This window comes from Oryx dammah, unplaced genomic scaffold (genome assembly GCF_014754425.2).
Source record: "Oryx dammah isolate SB20612 unplaced genomic scaffold, SCBI_Odam_1.1 HiC_scaffold_14, whole genome shotgun sequence".
Classification (NCBI taxonomy): domain Eukaryota; kingdom Metazoa; phylum Chordata; class Mammalia; order Artiodactyla; family Bovidae; genus Oryx; species Oryx dammah.
The window spans coordinates 9,465,873-9,487,746 of NW_024070198.1; the positions used below are offsets into that span (position 1 = coordinate 9,465,873).

At 40.5% G+C, this 21,874-nt stretch overlaps 1 protein-coding gene across 1 annotated transcript in view; it reads right to left on the bottom strand.

The window, feature by feature from the left end:
* The window catches only part of RNLS (renalase, FAD dependent amine oxidase), a 287,722-nt gene that overhangs the window by 53,297 nt on the left and 212,551 nt on the right, over positions 1 to 21,874 (bottom strand). Inside the window, exon 5 of the mRNA XM_040254709.1 lies at positions 19,417 to 19,590. Coding sequence (XP_040110643.1) covers positions 19,417 to 19,590 — 174 coding nt within the window. The remainder of the gene's footprint in view (positions 1 to 19,416; positions 19,591 to 21,874) is intronic.

The window sequence follows — 21,874 nt, forward strand, 5'->3', positions numbered from 1 at the left end:
GCTTGTCCGGGATCTCCCATCAGCTCCACGGGAAGACTGATCTGGAGAGTCATCTGCAACCGGTAAGCATTTTTCTGTCTTTCTTCTCGTTTCTGATAGGGCCTGTTTTCTGAGACCGGTATATGACTCAGGTGGACGCGCCGACGGGTCACCGGTGGGGGTTGTTGGGAGACGTCCCCGACCCTCTCAGAGGGGACGGAGTGCCCCTCTTCTCTGTATCTCTGACGATAGCGGGTCGCTCCTGCTGAACGGCCGGAGGCCATTGTCTTTCGGTTTTGCCTCCGGACTCCCGGAGGTCTATTTCTCCTGTCTTTCTGTCTGTCTGTGTGGCTGTTTGTATTGTCTGTGTTAATTTACCAACATCTGACTGATCCAGGGATGGTGGGGCAATGCCATTCTAGCCCCACACCTCTATCCTTGGCTACTGATAATTTTAAGGAGGTCAAGATGCGCGCTCATGACCTCAGTGTAGAAATTAAAAGGAATAAATTAATCACTTTTTGCAGCACAGAATGGCCGACCTTCCATGTAGGCTGGCCCTCAGAAGGCAGCTTTGACTTGGGAACTGTACACGGAGTCCGAGATATCATCTTCCGACCGCGGATCGGACACCCTGACCAAGTTCCCTATATCATAGGATGGGAAAATATCATATCGTGCCCACCCTCCTTGGGTAAAACCTTTTTTTTTGCCTCAACAGGGATTTTCTACCGCTCAGGTGTTGGTGACACGTGTAGGAAAGAACCCGAAGAATCCCAAGGAACCTGAACCAACGGCACCACTTTACCCCATCTTGCAGGGGGGAATTGTTAGGGGAAGCACACTGATTCAAACCGCCCACCCTGGCCAGGCACCATAGTAACCATTTGCATGAGTTGTTTTATGACAGGAGATCCTGATAAGGAATATGGAACTAATAAGCCTCCACCAGCCAGAAGAGTTCGGGAAAGGTCTAAAGGAGACACCGCGCGTCCGTCCACTTCCCAGAACCACCATAAACCCTGACATCGTGAGCCACGCGGCAGAGCAGTTCTCCTGGGTTTCCTTACCTTCCTGCTCTCCACCCGGGCGCCCTTTCCCAATAAAATCTCTTGCTTTGTCAGCACATGTGTCTCCTCGGACAATTCATTTCCGAGTGTTAGACAAGAGCCCAGTTTCGGGCCCTGGAAGGGGTCCCTCTTCCTGCAACAAATGGTGACTCTGGTGGGACTCTTCTTCACCGAGACTGACATCCTGACCACTCGGGGTACTCAGGGGCCAGCTTGCCTGCCAACGGACCAGACCCAGCGGCCGCAACTGGGACCCTTTTGTCCCTGGTCTCCTCCTGATATGGACAACTGGCCAGAGTGCCCTGACCGGTAAGGAACAAGAGACTTTATTGATCTCTCTCCCCTTCCCTCTCTGTCTCCTCTCCTTAACCCTTCCTATCCTTCCCTGTTTTTCTAGTCCCCTGGTCCTGGACGCAGGAATCTGGTCGAAGGGCCCTCAGCCTGAGCTGAGGATTGGAGACTGATCACCTCCTCTTGGCAGAGAACTCGAATTCTGGTTCTGATTTCTGGTAGGGCCGAGTTCCAGTCCTCCCTTCTCTGGAGGCCCAGGGAAAAGTCCCGTAATGCCTGGGTATGTGTAGGTGGCAGGAGACGTCTGTAAGGCCACCCCTTTTGCCCCCCTCTCCCACTTCCTCCCCCTTCTTCTTTCAACCTGGCTTCCTTTCTTTCCTTGAAATCTTTAATGTTAGTACTTAGATCTGGAGTTCTGTGTCTCTATAGGAGGTTTTCTGAGAGACTGTATTTTTGTATTTAAGGGCTTCCCTGGTGGAGCCGAGGTTAAAGTGTCTGCCTGCAATATGGGAGACCTGGGTTCGATCTCTGGGTGGAGAATATCCCCTGGAGAAGGAAATGGCAACCCACTCCAGTATTCTTGCCTAGAGAATCTCATGGATGGAGAGGCTTGGTGGGCTACAGTCCACCAGTCGCAAACAGTTGGATACAACTGAGCGACTTCACTTTCACTTTCACTTTGATGAGGACTGCCAGGTTTATCTGTGTGTGTTTTAACTCTGTGTTCTGTGTTGTGATTTTTGATGGCCATTTTGCTTTGTCTGGCCACCATGTGGTTTAGACCTGCCGCCACTTTGTTAGAACTTGATTTTCTTTCCCTGTGCCTTGAGACCCGGGCTCTCAGGAACACTTATCTAGACCATCTCTAACTCCTGACACTGAGGAAAAAGGGGGAAAAAAAAAAAAAAAGACTTGAAGCTAGATCTTGTACTGTGTCTGTCTAAATATGTCTTGGTATGTCTCTGTCTCTGGGTAATATTTTTGACCTTAATTTGTATATGAGCTCTATTTATTTGGCTTAAAAAAAGGTAAGTGCTTACAAATCAAGTAATTCTAAATTAAATAAATTCCAGGTTCATGTGAACTGGAAAATAGTCAATGTTAAATACCTGATATTAATGTTTGTTTGTTGACCTATCTAATATAGACATGTCTTAGAGTAATTAACATTAAGTAGAATATTTTCATTGTACCTAGGTTTAATATAAGTTAAATATTATATCTATTACAAGTTTGTCAACAAGGGAATTAGAGTCAACTAGGTCCAAGATGGCGCAGCTGACTTTCACTAGACCTTGAGCCTCATTATGCCCATTGTGACATGTTAACAAGCTAAGTGATACACCCATCAACACTGACGAAACCTGACCAAATGTTCTAAACCCTTTTAATTGATCTTTTTGATAAAGCTTCCTAAATAGAACTCTTTTGAAGTTCTTCTGATCTCTAGCTAACTTTGGGGTGCTTCAGAGGGCCCCTGGAACATCCCAAAGAGAGATATTAAACTGTGTTTATCCGGTTGGTTAAATTACATGGAAAAGATTATCAAACGAGTAATAAATCTGCTCATGCTCATGTTATAATGTATGGTAAAATTACTAATACAGATATCCTAGAAATTATATGGGGTTTTTAACATTCTGATATGTCCCGGCATTTTAATGGAAAACCTGATGACTTCACAAAAGTTAACAAAAGGACTGAATGAACCAGTGAATATGCTTATAACTTTTATGGTTTCTATCTGAAAAATTATGGGTTTGAAACTTATGTTTTCAGGGAGTAGGGAAAATCTTCCTCTCAAACTAATTATGACAATACTTTGGTAAAATTAAACGTTATAAACAAAATAATTATATTTTCTATCTGACTCCTCCAAAAATTGGAAGTTCTTAGGTTTCCAGTAAGTTTATCAAATGAGTTAGGAAGGTTATCTCATGGGTACAAAAATCTCAAGAAATTTTTGAGACCTTAAAAAGGGAAGAATTCACCTAGATTTGTTAGGCAAAATCTGTGATAAGCCTTTGGTGTGAGTTTCCCAGCCCTGTTTTATTTTAAAAGTTCAGTCTGAGACTCTATAAATGTTTCAGCAAAATAAAAAGCCTATAATCAATTATGGTTATAAAAATCATCAGACCAAAATTAGTGAGAACAGACCTATTTTGCAAACAAACTAGCCTTAATTTGGTTATATTTAATAAAAATAAGGGTAACTTTAAGGAGAAAAAGATATTTCAAAATGTTAAATCCCAGTTTGTTAATGGAGGTCTGCATCTAGTAAGACTCATCTCTTAGATAGTTCTTAGCTGTTATGTGATATTAATGTAAAATTTAATTGAACTCTTGAAGAACACCCTAAGTTTGTTTCTGAAGCTTATCTCAGTAATCTATCTTTGGATGAAGATCAGATGCCTCATGACCTGCAAGCAGGACTGGAAAGAGATATAATTTAAGGGACTGTCTCCAACATGGATGGAAGGACTTTTTTTTATCAGGAGAAACTATAGTACACCAGGATGAGAAGACGACGACATCAGAGGTAGACAGCTTCCCCAAGATGCTGGACCTGATTCGTATGATCATTTATGTTTTCTTGACTTCTCAGACCTTTGCATATAAGTCAAATGCTTTTCTATCATAGGCCTGATCCTATGCTAGTTTCAAAAATCAATCCAATTGTTGGGTTTATGGCCAATTACCTGTGTCTAGTTCTGGGTTACCTTGGTAAATTTCTCTACTGCCAGACTCTTAACTGGTTGGCCCTGAGAAAATTTACTTAAAATTATAGTCAAATTCAGGTCACTGTGCAGATGACCTGAGATACACTGGGCTACATCTAATGGAAGTTCTTAACATAAGTCTCACTTGTGACTTTACTAATACTGCTGGCTATGTTATTTGTATTTCACCTGTTTTACAAAATTGCTGTTTCTTACACTGTCAAATATGTGTGTGAGGCCTCTAATAGAATAATATATAGTCCCATATGAGATCGATGATGGTAACAGTGTAACTCTAGATATGGCAAGAAGCAACAAGAGGGAATACTTTCCTGGACCAAGAAGCTAGTAAGACAGGTGGTCCAGAGAATTTTGGATACTGTTTTATGGCCTAGTCCAGTCACGGCACATTGAGTGGCCTGTCAACAGAATCTTTGCCAAACCTGAGAATGGACATTCTCAGCACCATGGGATAAAATGGTCATGAAGTGCCCCCCTCATAATCATGGTCAAGTTATGAGCAAAAAGGGGCTCTGACAACTGAAGACTGACACTCGCCATCTACATCTACAAAGATTAACTCATGGCCGCTGCAACTGGTGACTTTCAACGCCCCTGAAAGGAGTTCAGGGTGAAAATCAGGAATGAGGCACTCTGTGCTCTGGGAAAAACTGGCAGAACAGGCCTTCAGATAGTTAGATCTTTTCAGGAGAAGATTTTATGAGTCCCAATTCTTGCATCTTCTCCTACCTAGAGAAACACTGACGTCATTATTGGTGAAATCTGCTTTGGCTATTAAAGAAAAGTTTACAATTAAAAGTCAAAATAGAGTAGCTATGGTTCAGATATCCTGGGAAATAACTAGGTGATGCTACGGGTGTACATTCAGATTAGACCTTGCATTGCTAAACACTTGAGTTTTCTGAGTCGTGTCAGGCTTGGATGCCACCATTTTCAAAACAATGTCTGCTGGAAGCTAGTAACCTTACTTTTTATAAAACTAGGCAACTGGCTACATGGCTACCAGTCTCCCTGAAGTGCCAGGTCCAGACTGGGTTTCAGGCCTATTCTTCTAAAAAGAAATGAGATTTATTTTGTCTACTAAATTCCAGTTATCACTCCTCCAACTACTTCTAACTGGGTCTGTTACACCAAAATGGCAGACCAAGGGATTAGGATTTTAATCATACAAGACTCAGATCTAGAACTTGGAACTCAGAAATACTTCCGATTCAGTGTCTATACTCCAAGCTGGGGCAGCCCTATGCCCCATTTTGACAGGAAGTTATCACAGTCATAGTTGCCTAGTTCCCTAAAATTAAACTGAGCGGGACTCTCTGGGGCTCTGGAGTGCAGATCTGCTCTGTGTTCTCCATTTCTTATCTGTAGGATATAGACTTTGTTCAGCCTCCTTGACCTTCCCTGAATTCCAAAGTGTGGATTCAAACAATTGCTGCTCAGGGAAGGGAGGGGATACAAAAACAGAAACAATCAAAGGTTGGTACAGCCTCCAGACAGAGTCCTGGTTCCTACTCAAAGAAATATGCAGAACAATGTCTTTAAGCTCCCACCCAGGTGGGAGATGGTAACTTCAGACTGAACACAAGATTCCTGGAGCACAGCTCTGTTGCCTCACCACCAACCAATCAGAAGGGGTCACAAAGCCTGCAACCCTCACCCCAAATGTTGCCTTCTGTTTCCAGGGACCAGAGATGACCATCCTGTTAGGTCTCCTGTTTGGCCCTTGTCTATTTCATCTCTGAGAGGGGCCAACTAAATTGCTGTTACTACAAGGGTAGAAGCTGGTTTCAGATGTGGAAAACCCCAACTTAGATCAGGTAGAGAGAGACTTCTGCTCTGTTAGGCAGGCCTACGCCCATGCACAGCAGGAAGAAGTTACAGAAGAAAGAGACCTCCGCCCCAATTCCCAAGACGTATCTTGAGTATGAAGTCTCTCCGGGGGCCTATGTGCTGCGTCAGGGGAAGAACGTTGTTTTTATGTGAATCACTCGGTGGGTAGTCAGGGAGCCCCTGGCCAGGATAAGAGAAGGGCTGAGTCAGAGAAAAAGAGAAAGAGAAATGTCTCAAAATTGGTTTGAATCCTGGTTCAATTCATCCCCCTGGTTTGCAACTTTCATATCTTCCTTGGTGGGGCCCCTGATTATCTTGTTACTGCTATTCACTCTCGGGCCATGCTTACTAAACTAATTGGTGGCCTTCACTAAAAGCCACATCAATGCGGTGCAGCTCATGGTGTGCAGATCCCAATATACGGTCTTGCCAACGGTCCCCTTAGCGGGAGACAATATAGAGCTGACCCCAGACCCATGATTGGGTCTGTCCTGGATCCTAGAGAAGGGGGGAATGAAGAATCTAAGCTACTCCATTTTGTTAACAGAAAAACTCCATTTTGTAAGGTTCCAGGAAAAGAGCCTTTGGAAATTCCCTGACCTCACCCCACCGCCCACGAGCCAATCGGACCCCATACCAAAATCTCCTGACTTAATGCTCTTAACGTGGTCTACCTAGACAATAGGGACCAATCAAAACCCAACACAACCCTTCAAAAGAAAGTGACCAATCAGATGTCCCCCTACCTAGAAATCCTTTTTTCCATGTATACTCCCTGTATAAGCAATGTAACCCAAGACCCGGGGCTCCTCCCTATAGCCACTGCGTCGATATTGGTGGGAGCCCCAGCTCGAGCTTGGTAATAAAAACTCTCTTGCTTTTGCATCGGATATCGGTTCCCTGGTGGTCATTGGGAGATTTCGTGACTTGGGCATAACAGCTCATGGTCACAGAGCTAGTAGGCTGAATCACATGTAAATGTTTGCTGTTATTTGACCATTTTAAATGACAAAGGCAGCAGTATAATATAGTTCAACCTAATCCTAAGTATCGAGTTAGAATTTGAAACTAGGTCTGTGTGATTGCAGAGTCCATGTAACCAAACCATGCTGGATAATAATACTGGCTATTTTTGACCATCCATGATAATAGAAACCAAGTCATGAATCATACAATAAGGAATTCACCATTCACCAAATTTGGGTTAATATAAACTCATTTGTGGCAAAATTCCTATGCATGATATCATTTTAATGCCATTGTGACATAAAAAAGAGATAACCGCTAAGCCATGGACGAGAAATGGCACATTCGCAGAGCTTATCGCAAATTTTCTAAGTTAAATATCTCAGCTGGAGCACAGTTGTTCTTTAATCACTTTTTTTTTTTTTTAATCTTTCACAAAAAGAACAGTGGATCCTTTGAAGTGTAACCTTGGAAATCAAGGTCTGTGTTACAGGACATCACTCAAAGCAGATGCATATTCCCCAGAGACCAGGGTAAACCTGTTACCAAGAATACTTGAGCCTCTTTGGGAAGAGAATTTGTCAAAATTTCCATCTCTTACTGGCAATACCTGTGATACTATGTAGTCAAATATTCCCGATTTTATAGACATGGGACAGAGTCTCCATAAGAGGTTTCTGATCATTCTAATTACCAAGAGTTGACATACATTTTTCTAAGGCTTCCAGATTTGGCAACTAAAGAGCTCATTCATTTTATATGATTTAAAGGGCAGTGGTCACAGATACCTAGGCTGTCTTAGGGATGAACAATTTGCTGACTAGTCACTGCTTTGCCTTGCCTGCTAAGTGGGTGACCAGTGCTGAAGCATTCATTCTCAGTGTTTATTTTGGGACAAGGGAAGGGCATCTTGGAGCTGCATTATTTTCTGAGCACCAAATACACATTCCTGCTAGGCTTCGATGTTAGCGTCTATCTCTTATTTTCAATCTTGATGAAGATAAGAGGAATCAGTTGATGGATAGGGTGTGGGATAGACAGTGGCATGAATTCCCACCAAAGGATAGAGCTTCTAATCTAGAGAAAGCAGCAGGCTCTGCAAACAGGGCATATCAATTCTTTAGCCCATGAGACATTTAGATTGATCTGAGAAAGAATTCTTGACAGTGAGAAAAATGGTGAAATCTTTTCTGAGAGAGCTCTAGGCAAAGAAAAGTTTCCATCTCTTTGGGACAGTGCTGCAGTCCCAGCTAAAAATGGACCAGAAGGAAGACTTGTCAAGCTATCATCCAGCTCAACAAGTCTTTATTGTCTCCTAGGACCTGAGGCTCACAAGCTGTCTGAGAGTTACACAGTTTTATAAGAATGTTCTCAACTTGCAAAGGTTTTGAGATGCCTCCAGAATGATGAAAACCAGGCTCTTGTCTGGGAAGCAGAGCAGAGCACATCATTTTGAGCTCTGGCTTACAACCCAGGGTGTTGACAGGCTTCACTTCAGGCTGCAGTCAAGACTTAACTTCAAGAGACTTCGAAACTGTTTAGTCCCACAGAGAAAGCCTTTTCCCAATTTCCAGCTCTCTCACTCTCAACAGACTGACTTGGTTGCAGGTATCATGGAAACAGTAAGTTGAACTTGCTTTATTTGAGGTCCAGGGGAATGAGGAATTCTGTCTGGATTCAAAATAAGGTTCTCAAATAGATGTGAGGTTTTCCATACATAGAGCAGACTCCAATTTTCTGCACAGGAACTAACCTGAAGAAACCTTCAAGTTCCTAACTCTTCATGCTAAATCTTCCAAAAAGTGTTTGGACTATGTTGATTTATAAATGTGAGTTGATGCTCTCTGTAACGTATATATCAGTGCAACCATTTATATTTATGAGGACTCTTCAGTCAGTTCAGTCGCTCAGTCGTGTCCAAGTCTTTGCGACCCTGAATCGCAGAACACCAGGCCTCCCTGTCCATCACCAACTCCCGGAGTTCACTCAGATTCACGTCCATTGAGTCAGTGATGCCATCCAGCCATCTCATCCTCGGTCATCCCCTTCTCCTCCTGCCCCCAATCCCTCCCAGCATCAGACTCTTTTCCAATGAGTCAGCTCTTTGCATGAGGTGGCCAAAGTACTGGAGCTTCAGCTTTAGCATCATTCCTTCCAAAGAAATTCCAGGGCTGATCTCCTTCAGAATGGACTGGTTGGATCTCCTTGCAGTCCAAGGGACTCTCAAGAGTCTTCTCCAACACCACAGTTCAAAAGCATCAATTCTTTGGTGCTCAGCTTTCTTCACAGTCCAACTCTCACATCCATACATGACCACAGGAAAAACTTAGTTGACTTCAAGTCCCTAGTCCAACAAAGCCTTACGTATCGATTTTTTTCAAAATTTCTCATTTGAGTAAACTTTGTAAAATGTTATGTTTCGTGACGGCAGAGTCTATAGCATCCTCATTTCCTAGCACACTGCCCAGCAAACAGAGGCATCCAGTACACATTTGTAAATACTTCTTTGACTGAATAGACTGAGAATGGAGAACATATAAATAAAATATTTGTGAATTCAATTTTTCTGAAAGAAATGCTCATAAAAATTTTTTTCCCCAGTAATATACTCCTTAGAATATTTTTAAGGTTTAATTTTGTTGTTATATATTTATATATAACATTTTCCACTTTCCACATTTTCCACTTTCTGGCTCTGGCACTGATTTTCATACTGAGTTCACTTGCTTGGCAAGTGGGAGGACAAGTGTTATCATGAATGTAAATCTTTCCCATTGAGGATAGCCTGATAGGGAAATCAGAGGTTGAAAGGGATCTTTTTATTTTTACTTTGTGTACAAATGTTCTCCTTACAAAATGAATTATTTCATTTTCTAAAAAAACCCATATTTGATTTTGAAAGTGGCAAATGTTATGTGAAATAAGATTCATCTATTTTATAATTTGTACCAGTTACCTTAAATGACAGCATATGAGTACTCATTTTTATGTATATATATGTACATTATTCTATATAAGTACATGCATACATCACACACATATATGTATACATACATATATGTGCATACACATACATATATATATTTTTTTCTTCCTGAGAGAACATCTCAAGATTTGATATTACAATCATATGATACTCTGTGGCATTGTAATAGTGAGACGGATATTTGTAATTAGTACTTGACTGCTGTTTATTAAACTGCCTTAACAGATGTATATGGACAACATCAGTTACATAATTGAATTACAAATGACTATGTCTATGATACAAAAGACACAATATTATGAATTTTGTAACTGGTTACTGCTTGCTATTTTAAGATGGTGATTACTATTTTATCTGCAAGCTCAGTTTCTGGAATTGATATTTTAAAACAACAGTCTGAACTGGAAACCTGATAGTTTTTCATCGTCACAGTTCTTTTCTTTTCCTTCCCGCCATGTTTTTTTCGCTTTTCCTTTTTTGTTCTACTTAGAAAGTGTTACCTATCTGGACTGCATTTTCTGAAAGTTTAAGGACAATTAACTCCATAGTGTTTCAAACGCAAAAGCAGACATTTCACATTGTCAACTGCATGGCTATTGCTTAGTTAGAATAATCATGACCTCTCCTCTTAAGTTAACACAGTAAAGTAGTGAAAGTGTTAGTCACTCAGTTGTGTCCGACTCTTCCAGGCTCCTCTGTCCATGGAATTCTCCAGGTAAGAATGCTGGAGTGAGTAGCCATTTCCTTCTCCACGAGATCTTCCTGGCCCAGGGATCAAACCCAGGTCTCCTGCATTGCAGGCAGATTCTTTACTGTCTAAGGAAGCCCAAGTGAACATAAGGTGACTGGGTTTATGACCCCAAGCCTACTTCAGTTATTTACAGAACATTGTATTATGTTCTTATCTTTTATAGAGTTGATATAACAAACAGCTATATGGAGTAATCTTTCTGTATCTCTTGTAAAAGAGCCTTTAAATGCATTATATTACTGTTTGTTACTCAAGGATCCTAACAATACAACTCTTGCATGTACAAATTCCATGACATGAAAAAGTCTGTTCACTTGTTTTCTTTTTGGATGAGTCGGATTGTTTCCTCTAATGAGATACTGAATGCCATGTAATTATGGTCATTGGACATCACATTTCTAGAGCTGCAAACTATTAATTTCTTCGTGGTCATTAACATTCTTTTAGATGGTGAACAGAGAAGGATGCTAAAATTCTGACCAATTATTTGACGGTGAGTCATATATTTTATTTATTTAAGCCACCCCAACTCCTATCTGTCCTGGTAACATAGGGTTGCATTCACTTAAGTTAGACTTTTATATTTATGTCCTTTGCTTTGGAGAATATAATATCTAAATTAGAGATTGGAATTATTAATTATAATATTAGGTACATAGGAATGGACATTATTTGCTGAGTGTTATATGAAGCTCTTCATATGTTTGAGCCATCTTCAACATTTTAGGGTTGGTATTATTTTCCTCATTCTATTGATAAGTGAGCAGACAGTTTAAGTAATTTATCCAAGGTCGTACACAGCTAGTAAGTGGTAGAACTGAGTTCAATATAGGAAGTTTGACTCCTGGCCAATTTGACTCCAAATATAAGATGCTGGGAAGGACTCAGATCTTCTTAGGGGTATAAAACTATATATATAGTTTTGAGTTATATATAGCTTAGGAGCTCTGTTCCAAAGCTCCTAAATCCCTTGGAATTTCCTGGCTGACAGAAGTGTCTTTGTTCTAATGAAACATCTCTTGGTGGGCTCCTGGTTGGCTTCAGGATGGGGGTTGGTCACCAGAAAGACCAAGCCATGATTATAAGCCTAGAACTTTCAGCCCCACTCCTTATCCTCCAGGAAGGCAAAGGAGCTATATTTGAGTTCATGATCGATCATGCCTACATGTTGAAGCCTCCATAAAACTCTCAATAGTATGTGGTTCAGAGGGCTTCTAGTGAACACATCCTTCCTGGAGGTGTACATCCCAACTCCTCAGGGAGAGACAGTCCTGTTCATAGGACCCTCCTGGACCTCCCTTGTGTACCTCTTTATCTGGTGTGTGCTATATTATATCCTTTGTGTATGTGTGTGTGTGTGTGTGTGTGTGTGTGTGTGTGTGTGTGTGTGTGTGTGTATGTGCTCAGTCACTTCAGTCATATCCAAATCTTTGTGACTGTTTGGACTGTAGCCCGCCAGGCTCATCTGTTCATGGGATTCTCCAGGAAAGAACACTGGAGTGGGTTGCCATTCCCTCCTCCAGGGGAATCTTCCCGACCCAGGGATTGACCCATGTCTCTTATGTCTCCTTCCTTGGCAGCTGGGTTCTTTACCACTAGTGCCACCTGGGAAGCCCATCTTGTCCTTTATTATACCATAAACCAGTAAGTATAAGTAAGTATTTCCCCAAGTTCTGTGATCCATACTAGCAACTTATCAAATGCAAGGAGGGGTCATGGCAACATTGGTCGACAGCTTGAAATGTGCGATCTGAAGTGATACTTGAAGTGGAGGCAGCCTTGTGGGATTGAACTCTTTGCCTGTGGGCTCTGCTGCTAACTCCTTAAAGACAGTGTCAGAACTGAATTGACTTGTAGGGCATCAAGTAGGTGTCGCAGAATTGCTTGAGGTGTGGAAAACCCACACATCTGGTGTCAGAAGTGTTGTGAGTGTGATAGTAGAGTGAGAGTAAAGGAGAAACACACAGGAGTGCGTTTCTATATAGGATATATATTCTATATATCACTTATCCCACTGCTCCCTATGCCCTCTGCATGACACACATTGCCAGTTGTTGGTAAAGTCATTTTCTACTGAGTCCAGAGCCAACCATGGAATTGCTCTTAGTTTCTGCCCCAGGTAATGATTGTCTGTTGAATGACTGGCGCTTGTGTTGAAATCTATTTATCATCTATGTAGGTCTAATGAATCTTTTTCACAGAAAGATTTATGTTAAGTGCTGTAGCAGAAATTTGCTAGATGTTCATCAACTTGCTTTTTCACTCTTCCTACATACATGGGTAGACTACAATTCCAGCTTCCCTTCCAAACAGGTGTGGCCATGTAACTGTTCTAACCAACAGGATGTACATCCTCCTGAGGTGTGCTAAAAGTGCCCTGTGTGCTCTACTCTGTTCTTTTTCTTAACCACTGACTTGATTTCTATGAGCACAGTGACTCTGTAAGCCACCTGATGAAGTTGGCAGAGTCAAAAGATGGAAGGAGTCTGGGTCTCTGAATAACCTCTCTGATGAAAGCTACCCATTAATCATAAACATCTGTCTGGGTCTTAAGGGAATAAGAATCAAACTTCTGTTATGTGCAGACCACTCAACTTTTTGTGTGTTTGTTACAAAAACTAATGCTACAAAACAAGGGTCATACAAGATCACGTCATTATCATGTTTCAGAGCCAGAATTTGAATCTGAGGCTTTCAAATGCTTCCCACAATGATAATCTTACTGATAATATAAAAAATTATCCATGTTAATGATAATTGTTGTTAAGTTGTTAAGTCATGTCCAACTCTTTTGTGACCTCGTGGACTGTAGCCTGCCAGGCTCCTCTGACCATGGGATTCTTCAGGAAAGAATACTGCAGTGGGTTACCATTTCTGTCTGCAGAGGATCTTCCCAATGGATTGAACCTGAGTTGCCTGCATTGGTAGGCAGTTTTTTTTTTTTTTTTACCACTGACCCACCAGGGAAGCCATTAATGATAACTAATATTACCTTATTTCAGACTGTATTTCAACTTAAATTGTCTCCAGTTACAACCCCACCAAGTTTGAGTTTATCTGCAACAAGTCTTCTTCTACCTCTAAAAGACTCAGTATCTTCCCACTAATGATTTAGGACTAGACTTACACATCCTCTCATCTGGCCTACAATGCCTGCTTAGGTACGAAGTAAAAATGGTGACATCAAGTCAGATGACTTAAAGATACCTAACCATGGAATATTTTATTTAGGCACCAAATGTGCTAATATCCCACAGAAATTGTTCCCTAGCACACACTTGGAAAAGTCTGACTTGATGTCACCGTTTGTGCTTTGTAAGGTGAGAAGGTGTCTTTTCTATAGGAATGTCTTGTAACAGGATCATAGGTACTGAGATTCTCTAAAACAGGGGTAGAGTCAGTAGCATTTTGCACACTTGATGACAGAGTCCCCTCCTGAAGAGCATATCAAGGAACTGATGTTCCAGTGAGCATATTTTGGAAAGCACAATCCTAAGTATATTGAGTCATACTCATAAGCATTGGGATGGGTCTAATACTTGGGATTTAGCTCCTCTTTTCCCAAGGAGACTTTTGTTTCTGGTTAGTGTACTGTCTATTTCTGACACTTGACGAATGGTCACTCTCGACTTTTGTCAGGTTTGGGCTACTAACCCTTTGCCCTCTGGCTCTCTCCAAAACTTGACGGCAGACTTTATTTTGTGAACTCAACTTTGCCACTCTTTGTCTATGTTGTTGCTTCCCTACCCCTTCTTTTGTTAAGTATGTGTATTTATAGTATGAATTTTTGGTTCAATCAAACACCCCCAAATAAAGGCTGGAGTTGGGTAGTGTTAGTAACATAAAGAGACAATTCTTACTGGTCTACTTAAATACCAGCACAAATAAAACTGAGTGGAGTTACATTATATGGACATTTATATTATGTGAATTCAAATAGATATACTTAGCACCCTGGCCCCAGAGAGTGAGACAAAATTGTTTGAATTTATTTATTTATTTTTGGCTATGCTGGGTCATCACTGTTAAAGGGGCCTTTCTCTAGTTGGTGAGCGGGGCCTGCTCTCTAGTTGTAGTGCATGGGATTCTCATTTCGGTGGCCTCTCTTGCAAAGCACAGGCTCTAGGCAAGTGAGCTTCAGGAGCTGCGGCTTGCAGGCTTTAAAGCACAGGCTCAGTAGTTGTGGTTATGGACTTAGTTGCATCTGGGATCCACCTGGATCAAGGATCAAACCCTTGTCTCCTGCTAACAGGGGGCCTCCTATAATTTAAAATTTACATAATCCAAAATTAATTTTTCATAAAACTGACAAAGGAAGGAAGGTATTTCTTTGCTGTCTGAAGTGGCATCACCATGGTGCACCATTTGGCAAAAACATGGTTCCCAAATACCTGACCCTCAAGCTTTAAAACTGGGTGATTGTTTATATATTTTAAAAAGTTTTTTTTTTCTTTCTTTCTGGTATTTCTATGGTTTCAAAGGGCTTCCCAGATAGCAGTAGTGGTAAAGAATCTGCCTGCCAATGCAGGAAATGCCAGAAACTTGGGTTTGATTCCTGGGTCAGGAAGATCCCCTGGAGGAGGAAATGGCAACCTTCTCCAGTATTCTTGCCTGGAAAATTCCATGTGCAGAGGAGCCTGGAGGGCTACAGTCCATGGCATCACAAAGAGTTGAACATGACTGAGAGTGCATGTGTGTACACATACATGATTTCAAAAACTGCCCATCTTGTGAAAATTTATTAATATTCTCATGTTGTACTCTTTCAAGTTTGCATAGCTCTGATTTTATAAACTGGCTACTGCATTGTAGTGGTGGGTACTTTCACTCACCATCCTACTCCACTTGCACAGCGATTTACTCTGTTAGGCTGTATGACTGCTATTTCTTTCTTTCCTGTGCACCTTTCACAGTAGAAAATATCACTCTGGCCTACAAATGCAAACTCACAATTTCATCTGGCCTCACCCAAATAAACTGAAATCTATTGAATGTTAGCAAAATGGCTATACTGAATTTACTGAACATTAAGTCACTCTTCAAAATATCATGTAGTTTTAAGGTATTTTTAAAGATAATTTTGAACATACATGATTCTTATCTTTATGTGTCAACTTTACAACCTTACCTTCCACATGAGACATGAATCTACTTGAAGAGAATGGAAATTATTTGTTGCCAACCCAGCATCACTATTCTCTTCTTTCTTCTCCACAAACTCATATTTTATTCAGGTATCTACTCTTATGTGGGGTGTTTCCCAGGTGGCTTAACAGTAAAGAATCTGCCTGTCAATTCAGGAGACTCAGGAGACATGGATTCAGTCCCTGGGTGGAGAAGATCCCCTGGAGGATGAGAAGTAAAGGGCAACCCGTTACAGTTTTCTTGCCTGGAAAATCCCGTGGACAAAGGAGCCTGGTGGGCTAGAGTCCATGGGGTTGTGAAAAGTTGGACATGACTGAGTGACTAAGCACACAGGCATGCACTCATATGACTAAAGGGAAGATGATCCTAATACCAGTTCCAGTAGATCTTGATTTGTCTGTAGGATTGTAATGGTAGTCCCACCCCCGCTTGGCAGTGACTGGTTTCAGACTTGTGAGTAACCCACAATGGCCTGTAACACAATTATGGTCTATAATATAAGATAGTCTGTTGAGGGGCTTCTAGAAAGATTTCCTTGATCTCAGAAAAGGACAGAGACAGTAACAGTTCTTATTCCTCCTAAGCATGTTACTGGGTTTGGATGTGACTCCAACAGTTATTGCCATCTTGCTACCACTCCTCTAAGGATGTCAACATTAAGAAAGGAAGAGAGCATTTCTCTGATAATGAGTGACGTTGAGCATCTTTTCATGTGTTTGTTAGCCATCTGTTTGTCTTCTTCGGAGAAATGTCTGTTTGGTTCTTTGGCCCATTTTTTGGTTGGGTCGTTTACTTTTCTGGAATTGAGCTGCAGGAGTTGCTTGTATATTTTTGAGATTAATTCTTTGTCAGTTGCTTTGTTTGCTATTGTTTTCTTCCATTCTGAAGGCTGTCTTTTCACTTTGCTTGTAGTTTCCTTCGTTGTGCAAAAGCTTTTAATTAGGTCCCATTTGTTTATTTTTGCTTTTATTTCCATTACTCTGGGAGGTGAGTCATAGAGGATCCTGCTGTGATTTACGTCGGAGAGTATTTTGCCTATGTTTTCCTCTAGGAGTTTATAGTTTCTGGTCTTACGTTTAGATCTTTAATTTATTTTGAGTTTATTTTTGTGTATGGTGTTAGAAAGTGTTCTAGTTTCATTCTTTTACAAGTGTTTGACCAGTTTTCCCAGCACCATTTGTTGAAGAGATTGTCTTTTCTCCACTGTATATTCTTGCCTCCTTTGTCAAAGATAAGGTGTCCATAGGTGCGAAGATTTATCTCTGGGCTTTCTATTTTGTTCCATTGATCTATATTTCTGTCTTTGTGCCAGTACCATACTGTCCTGATGACTGTGGCTTTGTAGTAGAGCCTGAAGTCAGGCAGGTTGATTCTTCCAGTTCCATTCTTCTTTCTCAAGATTGCTTTGGCTATTTGAGGTTTGAGGTTCCATCTCACACTGATCAGAATGGCTGCTATCCAAAAATCTACAAACAATAAATTCTGGAGAGAGTGTGGAGAAAAGGGAACCCTCTTACACTGTTGGTGGGAATGCAAACTAGTATAGCCACTATGGGGAACAGTGTGGAGATTCCTTAAAAAACTGGAAACAGAACTGCCATATGACCCAGCAATCCCACTGCTGGGCATACACACCAAGGAAACCAAAATTGAAAGAGACACGTGTACCCCAATGTTCATTGCAGCTCTGTTTATAATAACGAGGACATGGAAGCAACCTAGATGTCCATCAGCAGATGAATCGATAAGAAAGCTGTGGTACATATACACAATGGAATATTACTTAGCCATTAAAAAGAATATATTTGAATCAGTTCTAATGAGGTGGATGAAACTGGAGCCTATTATTATACAGAGTGAGTAAGCCAGAAAGAAAAAACACCAATACAGTAAACTAACGCATATATGTGTAATTTAGAAAGATGGTAATGATAACCCTATAGGCGAGACAGCAAAAGAGACACAGATGTATAGAACAGTCTTTTGGACTCTGTGGGAGAAGGCGAGGGTGGGATGATCTGAGAGAACAGCATTGAAACATGTATATTATCATATGTGAAACAGATTGCCAGTCCAGGTTCAATGCATGAGACAGGGTGCTCAGGGCTGGTGCACTGGGATGACCCAGAGGGATGGGATGGGGAGGGTGGTGGGAAGGGAGTTCAGGATGGGGAACACATGTACACCCATGGCTGATTCATGTCAATGTATAGCAAAACCACTACAATACTGTAAAGTAACTAGCCTCCAATTAAAATAAATACATTAAAAAAAAAGAAAAAACTCTTAGAAAAAAAAAAGAATGGAAGAGAGCAGAGATGGATAAATCCTAGGTCCTTGAAGATACTGCTCTTTTATTGACTCAGTCAGTCACAAAGTCTCCCTAGCTTCTTCCTTCTAATGTATCAGTTAGATTGGGCTGCCATAGACTGGATGGCTTAAACAACAGACATTTACTTCTTTCAGTTCCGGTTCAAGCTCAAGGTGCCGGTTGATTTGGTTTCTGGTGAGGACTTTCTTTCTGGCGCTCAGACAGAAGGTTTGACATACAACATGAGAAGATCAAGGGCTATTTTCCTTTTCTCAGAACAAAGCAGTTGTCGAGTTAAAAATGGTTAGTCCATTGCTGTTACAGGGCATTTCATGAACTGCTGATTGTACATATATGTGATATCATGTTAACATAAACAGGCCAGCCCTTAGGGAGTTTTAAGTTATAAAAGAAACATTTTTCTAAGATCATGTGCTCTGATATAAAAACCATACTCCAGCCCAGTTCTGTCATAAAGTTCTGGCAAGCCAAGAGATGTTAGTTGGTGATTTTATCAGGCAAAACTTTTAACTAATGCTTGATGAAACCATCACTGCACCATAAAACACTGTAACAAATTGCAGTGACGATTCTTTTTAAGAACTTAGTCATTTTAGATCATTACAGTTTCTTCCACAAAAAGTAGTATCTTAGTGATCACTACAGTTCTACAAATAAGAATATGCTTTCACCTTTATGACCAAAAGGAATCAGTTATGTTTATTCTTGCAACTCAAATCTAATTTTACTATCTTCAACAAAAAGGGTGGAGTGTAGATTTTATCCTATCCTAGTAAAGCTCATATGAAACATTTTACCTATTATTTTAGTTACATTGCATACAAAGTAATTTTATGTAGTCTTCTGGATGAACATTAAATAAATAAAATTATATCATAGTGAAGGATTTTCATAATATAGCAAAATTCACTTTTTATATCCAGCCTGGCAAGTGGAAAGAGCAGCACTCATCAAATTTTAAAAACAAAACCAAATAAACAAAAAACAAACTCCATCAAGAAACAAATGATGAGAGATCTATTTGCATATAGATGGATGCATATTAAAGCAATAGAAACTTGGGCCATTTTGAAATCTTAAACCTTCTGACACTATTTTCATAAACTCAAGTAATACAAACCATGTGGTGAATGATTTTCTGAAAAACTTTGCTGGTTTCACTGTGTATTTTATTATTGGCCAAATGTGACATTAAATTTTATCCCCCGTGGCTTGGAGTTAAATGCTTGCTCTGTTCAGAATGGCAACACTCAATTAAACAGCATTTTTCATGATCTACACCCACCATTGTTACTGTATTTAAGGGAAATAATGGGGGTACTGACCTATATTGCGTTTCTTATTATCAATGGAGATGAAGCGAATGCAGGGATTACTGGTGATGTACCGCCCAGCCCAAGGGACATCAATCTTCGTGCCAGCTTCATAAAAGAGGCCCAGAGCGTAGCGAGAGGAGTAGCTCACAGACTCCAGTTGCTGCCTTTGGCATTCACTAATTACTGTGGAAGAAAAAGTACAGGGCATCAAACTTGAAAATATCATCTTTCCTTTCAGTACATCAAATACCACACTCCTTTAAACCAGTTCCAACTGTTTTTACTGACTCCATCTCACTTATGATGAATTTTGAAAGGTAATGTAAAATAGCATCAGCTCTAATTTCTTTGCAGAATGATTACTGTCCTTGGCACACTCGTTTTCATCACACTGAAGGTCCAAACTCTTTAGACTGGCATTTAAAATGTCTCTGAGTCTGACAGTAAGTTGTTTTTCTAGCTTTGTATCCTAGTAATTATCCTGGGACTGGCTGGCAACATTGCAACATGATAGATCCCATTCACGGAGCACTTACTGTGGATCAGGGTCTTTGCCAGACATGTAACATGAGCATTTCACTCTATCCAGCAACCACCATACAAGGTGGGTATTATTCCCACGTTATAGGAGGAGACTAATGATTCATCTCATGGATCTCTTAAGTTCTTCCATGTTATACAGTCACTGTTTGCTTGTCATCTTTCTGCCAGTCAATTAGCATAGTTTCTGGAGCACAGGGACTATGCCTTAGTCTTTTTTGTTACAGTCCTCTACCCTACTTATTACAAAAATACAATGGATGAATGTATAGAGGAATAGAAAGGCAAACAAGACATGCAAAATTAGTTAAAATGTAGGAGGTAAATAATCAAAAAATGGAAAAATACTGGGAAATGAATTAGGCAGGTTTGGGTTCAAAACCCAACTCTACCACTTAGTAGGTAGGTGACCCTGGTCAAGCTATTAATAATTATTCTAACTATAATTCTTGTCTATAAGTGGTAAAATAGGGTGCATTAGTCTGTTGTGAGGATTACATGAATAATGCATATCACAATGCATGGCATATGATAAATGTTCATTATTTTTTTCTATTATATAGGAGAAAAATATTTAGGAAAATGGGACAATGTTCCATCCTGGGATGAAAAAGGAAAGATGCCCCCCCCCCGACCCCTGCTTACGTTTTAATCTCCATCTCCAGTCTTCCTATCTTTAAGGGTCTTAGGGAGCTTCTTGTTCATGTACTTGCATTAATAATGTGGGTCTCAGAGAAGGCCATAGTTCTATTCTGAAGGCATAAGGCAAGCCAGTTCAGAAATGGAACATATGAAAAATTCTCATTTAATTGGTGAAAAATATCGTAATCTAGTAGGCAAACCTCAAGGATTGTGATGCTCTTGCTGCTAAGTCACTTCAGTCCTGTCTGACTCTTTGCAACCATATAGACAGTAGCCTGCCAGGCTTCTCTGTCCATGGGATTCTCCAAGCAAAAATACTGGAGTGGATTGCCATGCCCTCTTCCAAGGAATCTTCCCAACCCAGGGATTGAACCTGTGTCTCTGATGTTTTCCTGCACTCACAGGCAGGTTCTTTACCACTAGAGCTACCTGGGAAGCCACCTGGGAAGGATGGGGATAACTTTAGCTAAACTTTAGAGAAGTGGCTTTTGGAGGAAGACAGAAGGTAAGAAGGGTATTCAATAAATTATTTAAGCACAGTAATAATCCTAAACATTATCACAGCATATTCTTGGCTACAAAACACTTTTAGAACCAAGACTTCATTTAATCTTCACAAAATCCCTGCAAGATGGATGATTTTGCCATCCTAATTTTATATCGCTATGAAGCTGAGATTCAGAGAGGTTAAGTAACTTGCCCTAGGTTACACAGCTTCCAAGTTTGTGTGGCCAAGATGAAGCAAGAATTCCTGCACTGGAGTCATGCATATCTTCATAACTTCCACACTTCCCTTCCAAGAGCTTCAAGATGAACTTTAGCATTGCTTTCTCCTCTGACATTACCAGTTATTTTGCACTCAGAAGTAAAAGCCATTGTTTCTTTTAACCATCATTTTCAGTCTTATTAAAAGATTTAATTACTTGATAAATGAATGATCTTCTGACACTGGCCTTGTTACACTCGTATGCTGGGCTTCATTTTATTATTTAATCTACTTTTGGACCTATGGGGCCTCATATTATGCTTACTGCTTTTCTTTATGAAAACACAGATCTTCAGAAATCATAAAATATTCTCACTACGAAGAGAGAGGAGGAGATGAAGGAGACTCATACTAGCAGGTGAGCACATATTATGGACTTGAGGGCTATCATGGTTTCCCATTTTTTTCAGTTAAAAAAATAAACCAATAAAACTGTGAAGTCAGCTATTTTAGCAACTGAAAGGGCTTAAAATTCTCCCTTTTTTTAAAAAAAAACATATTTTTTTCTTTGTACAAAAA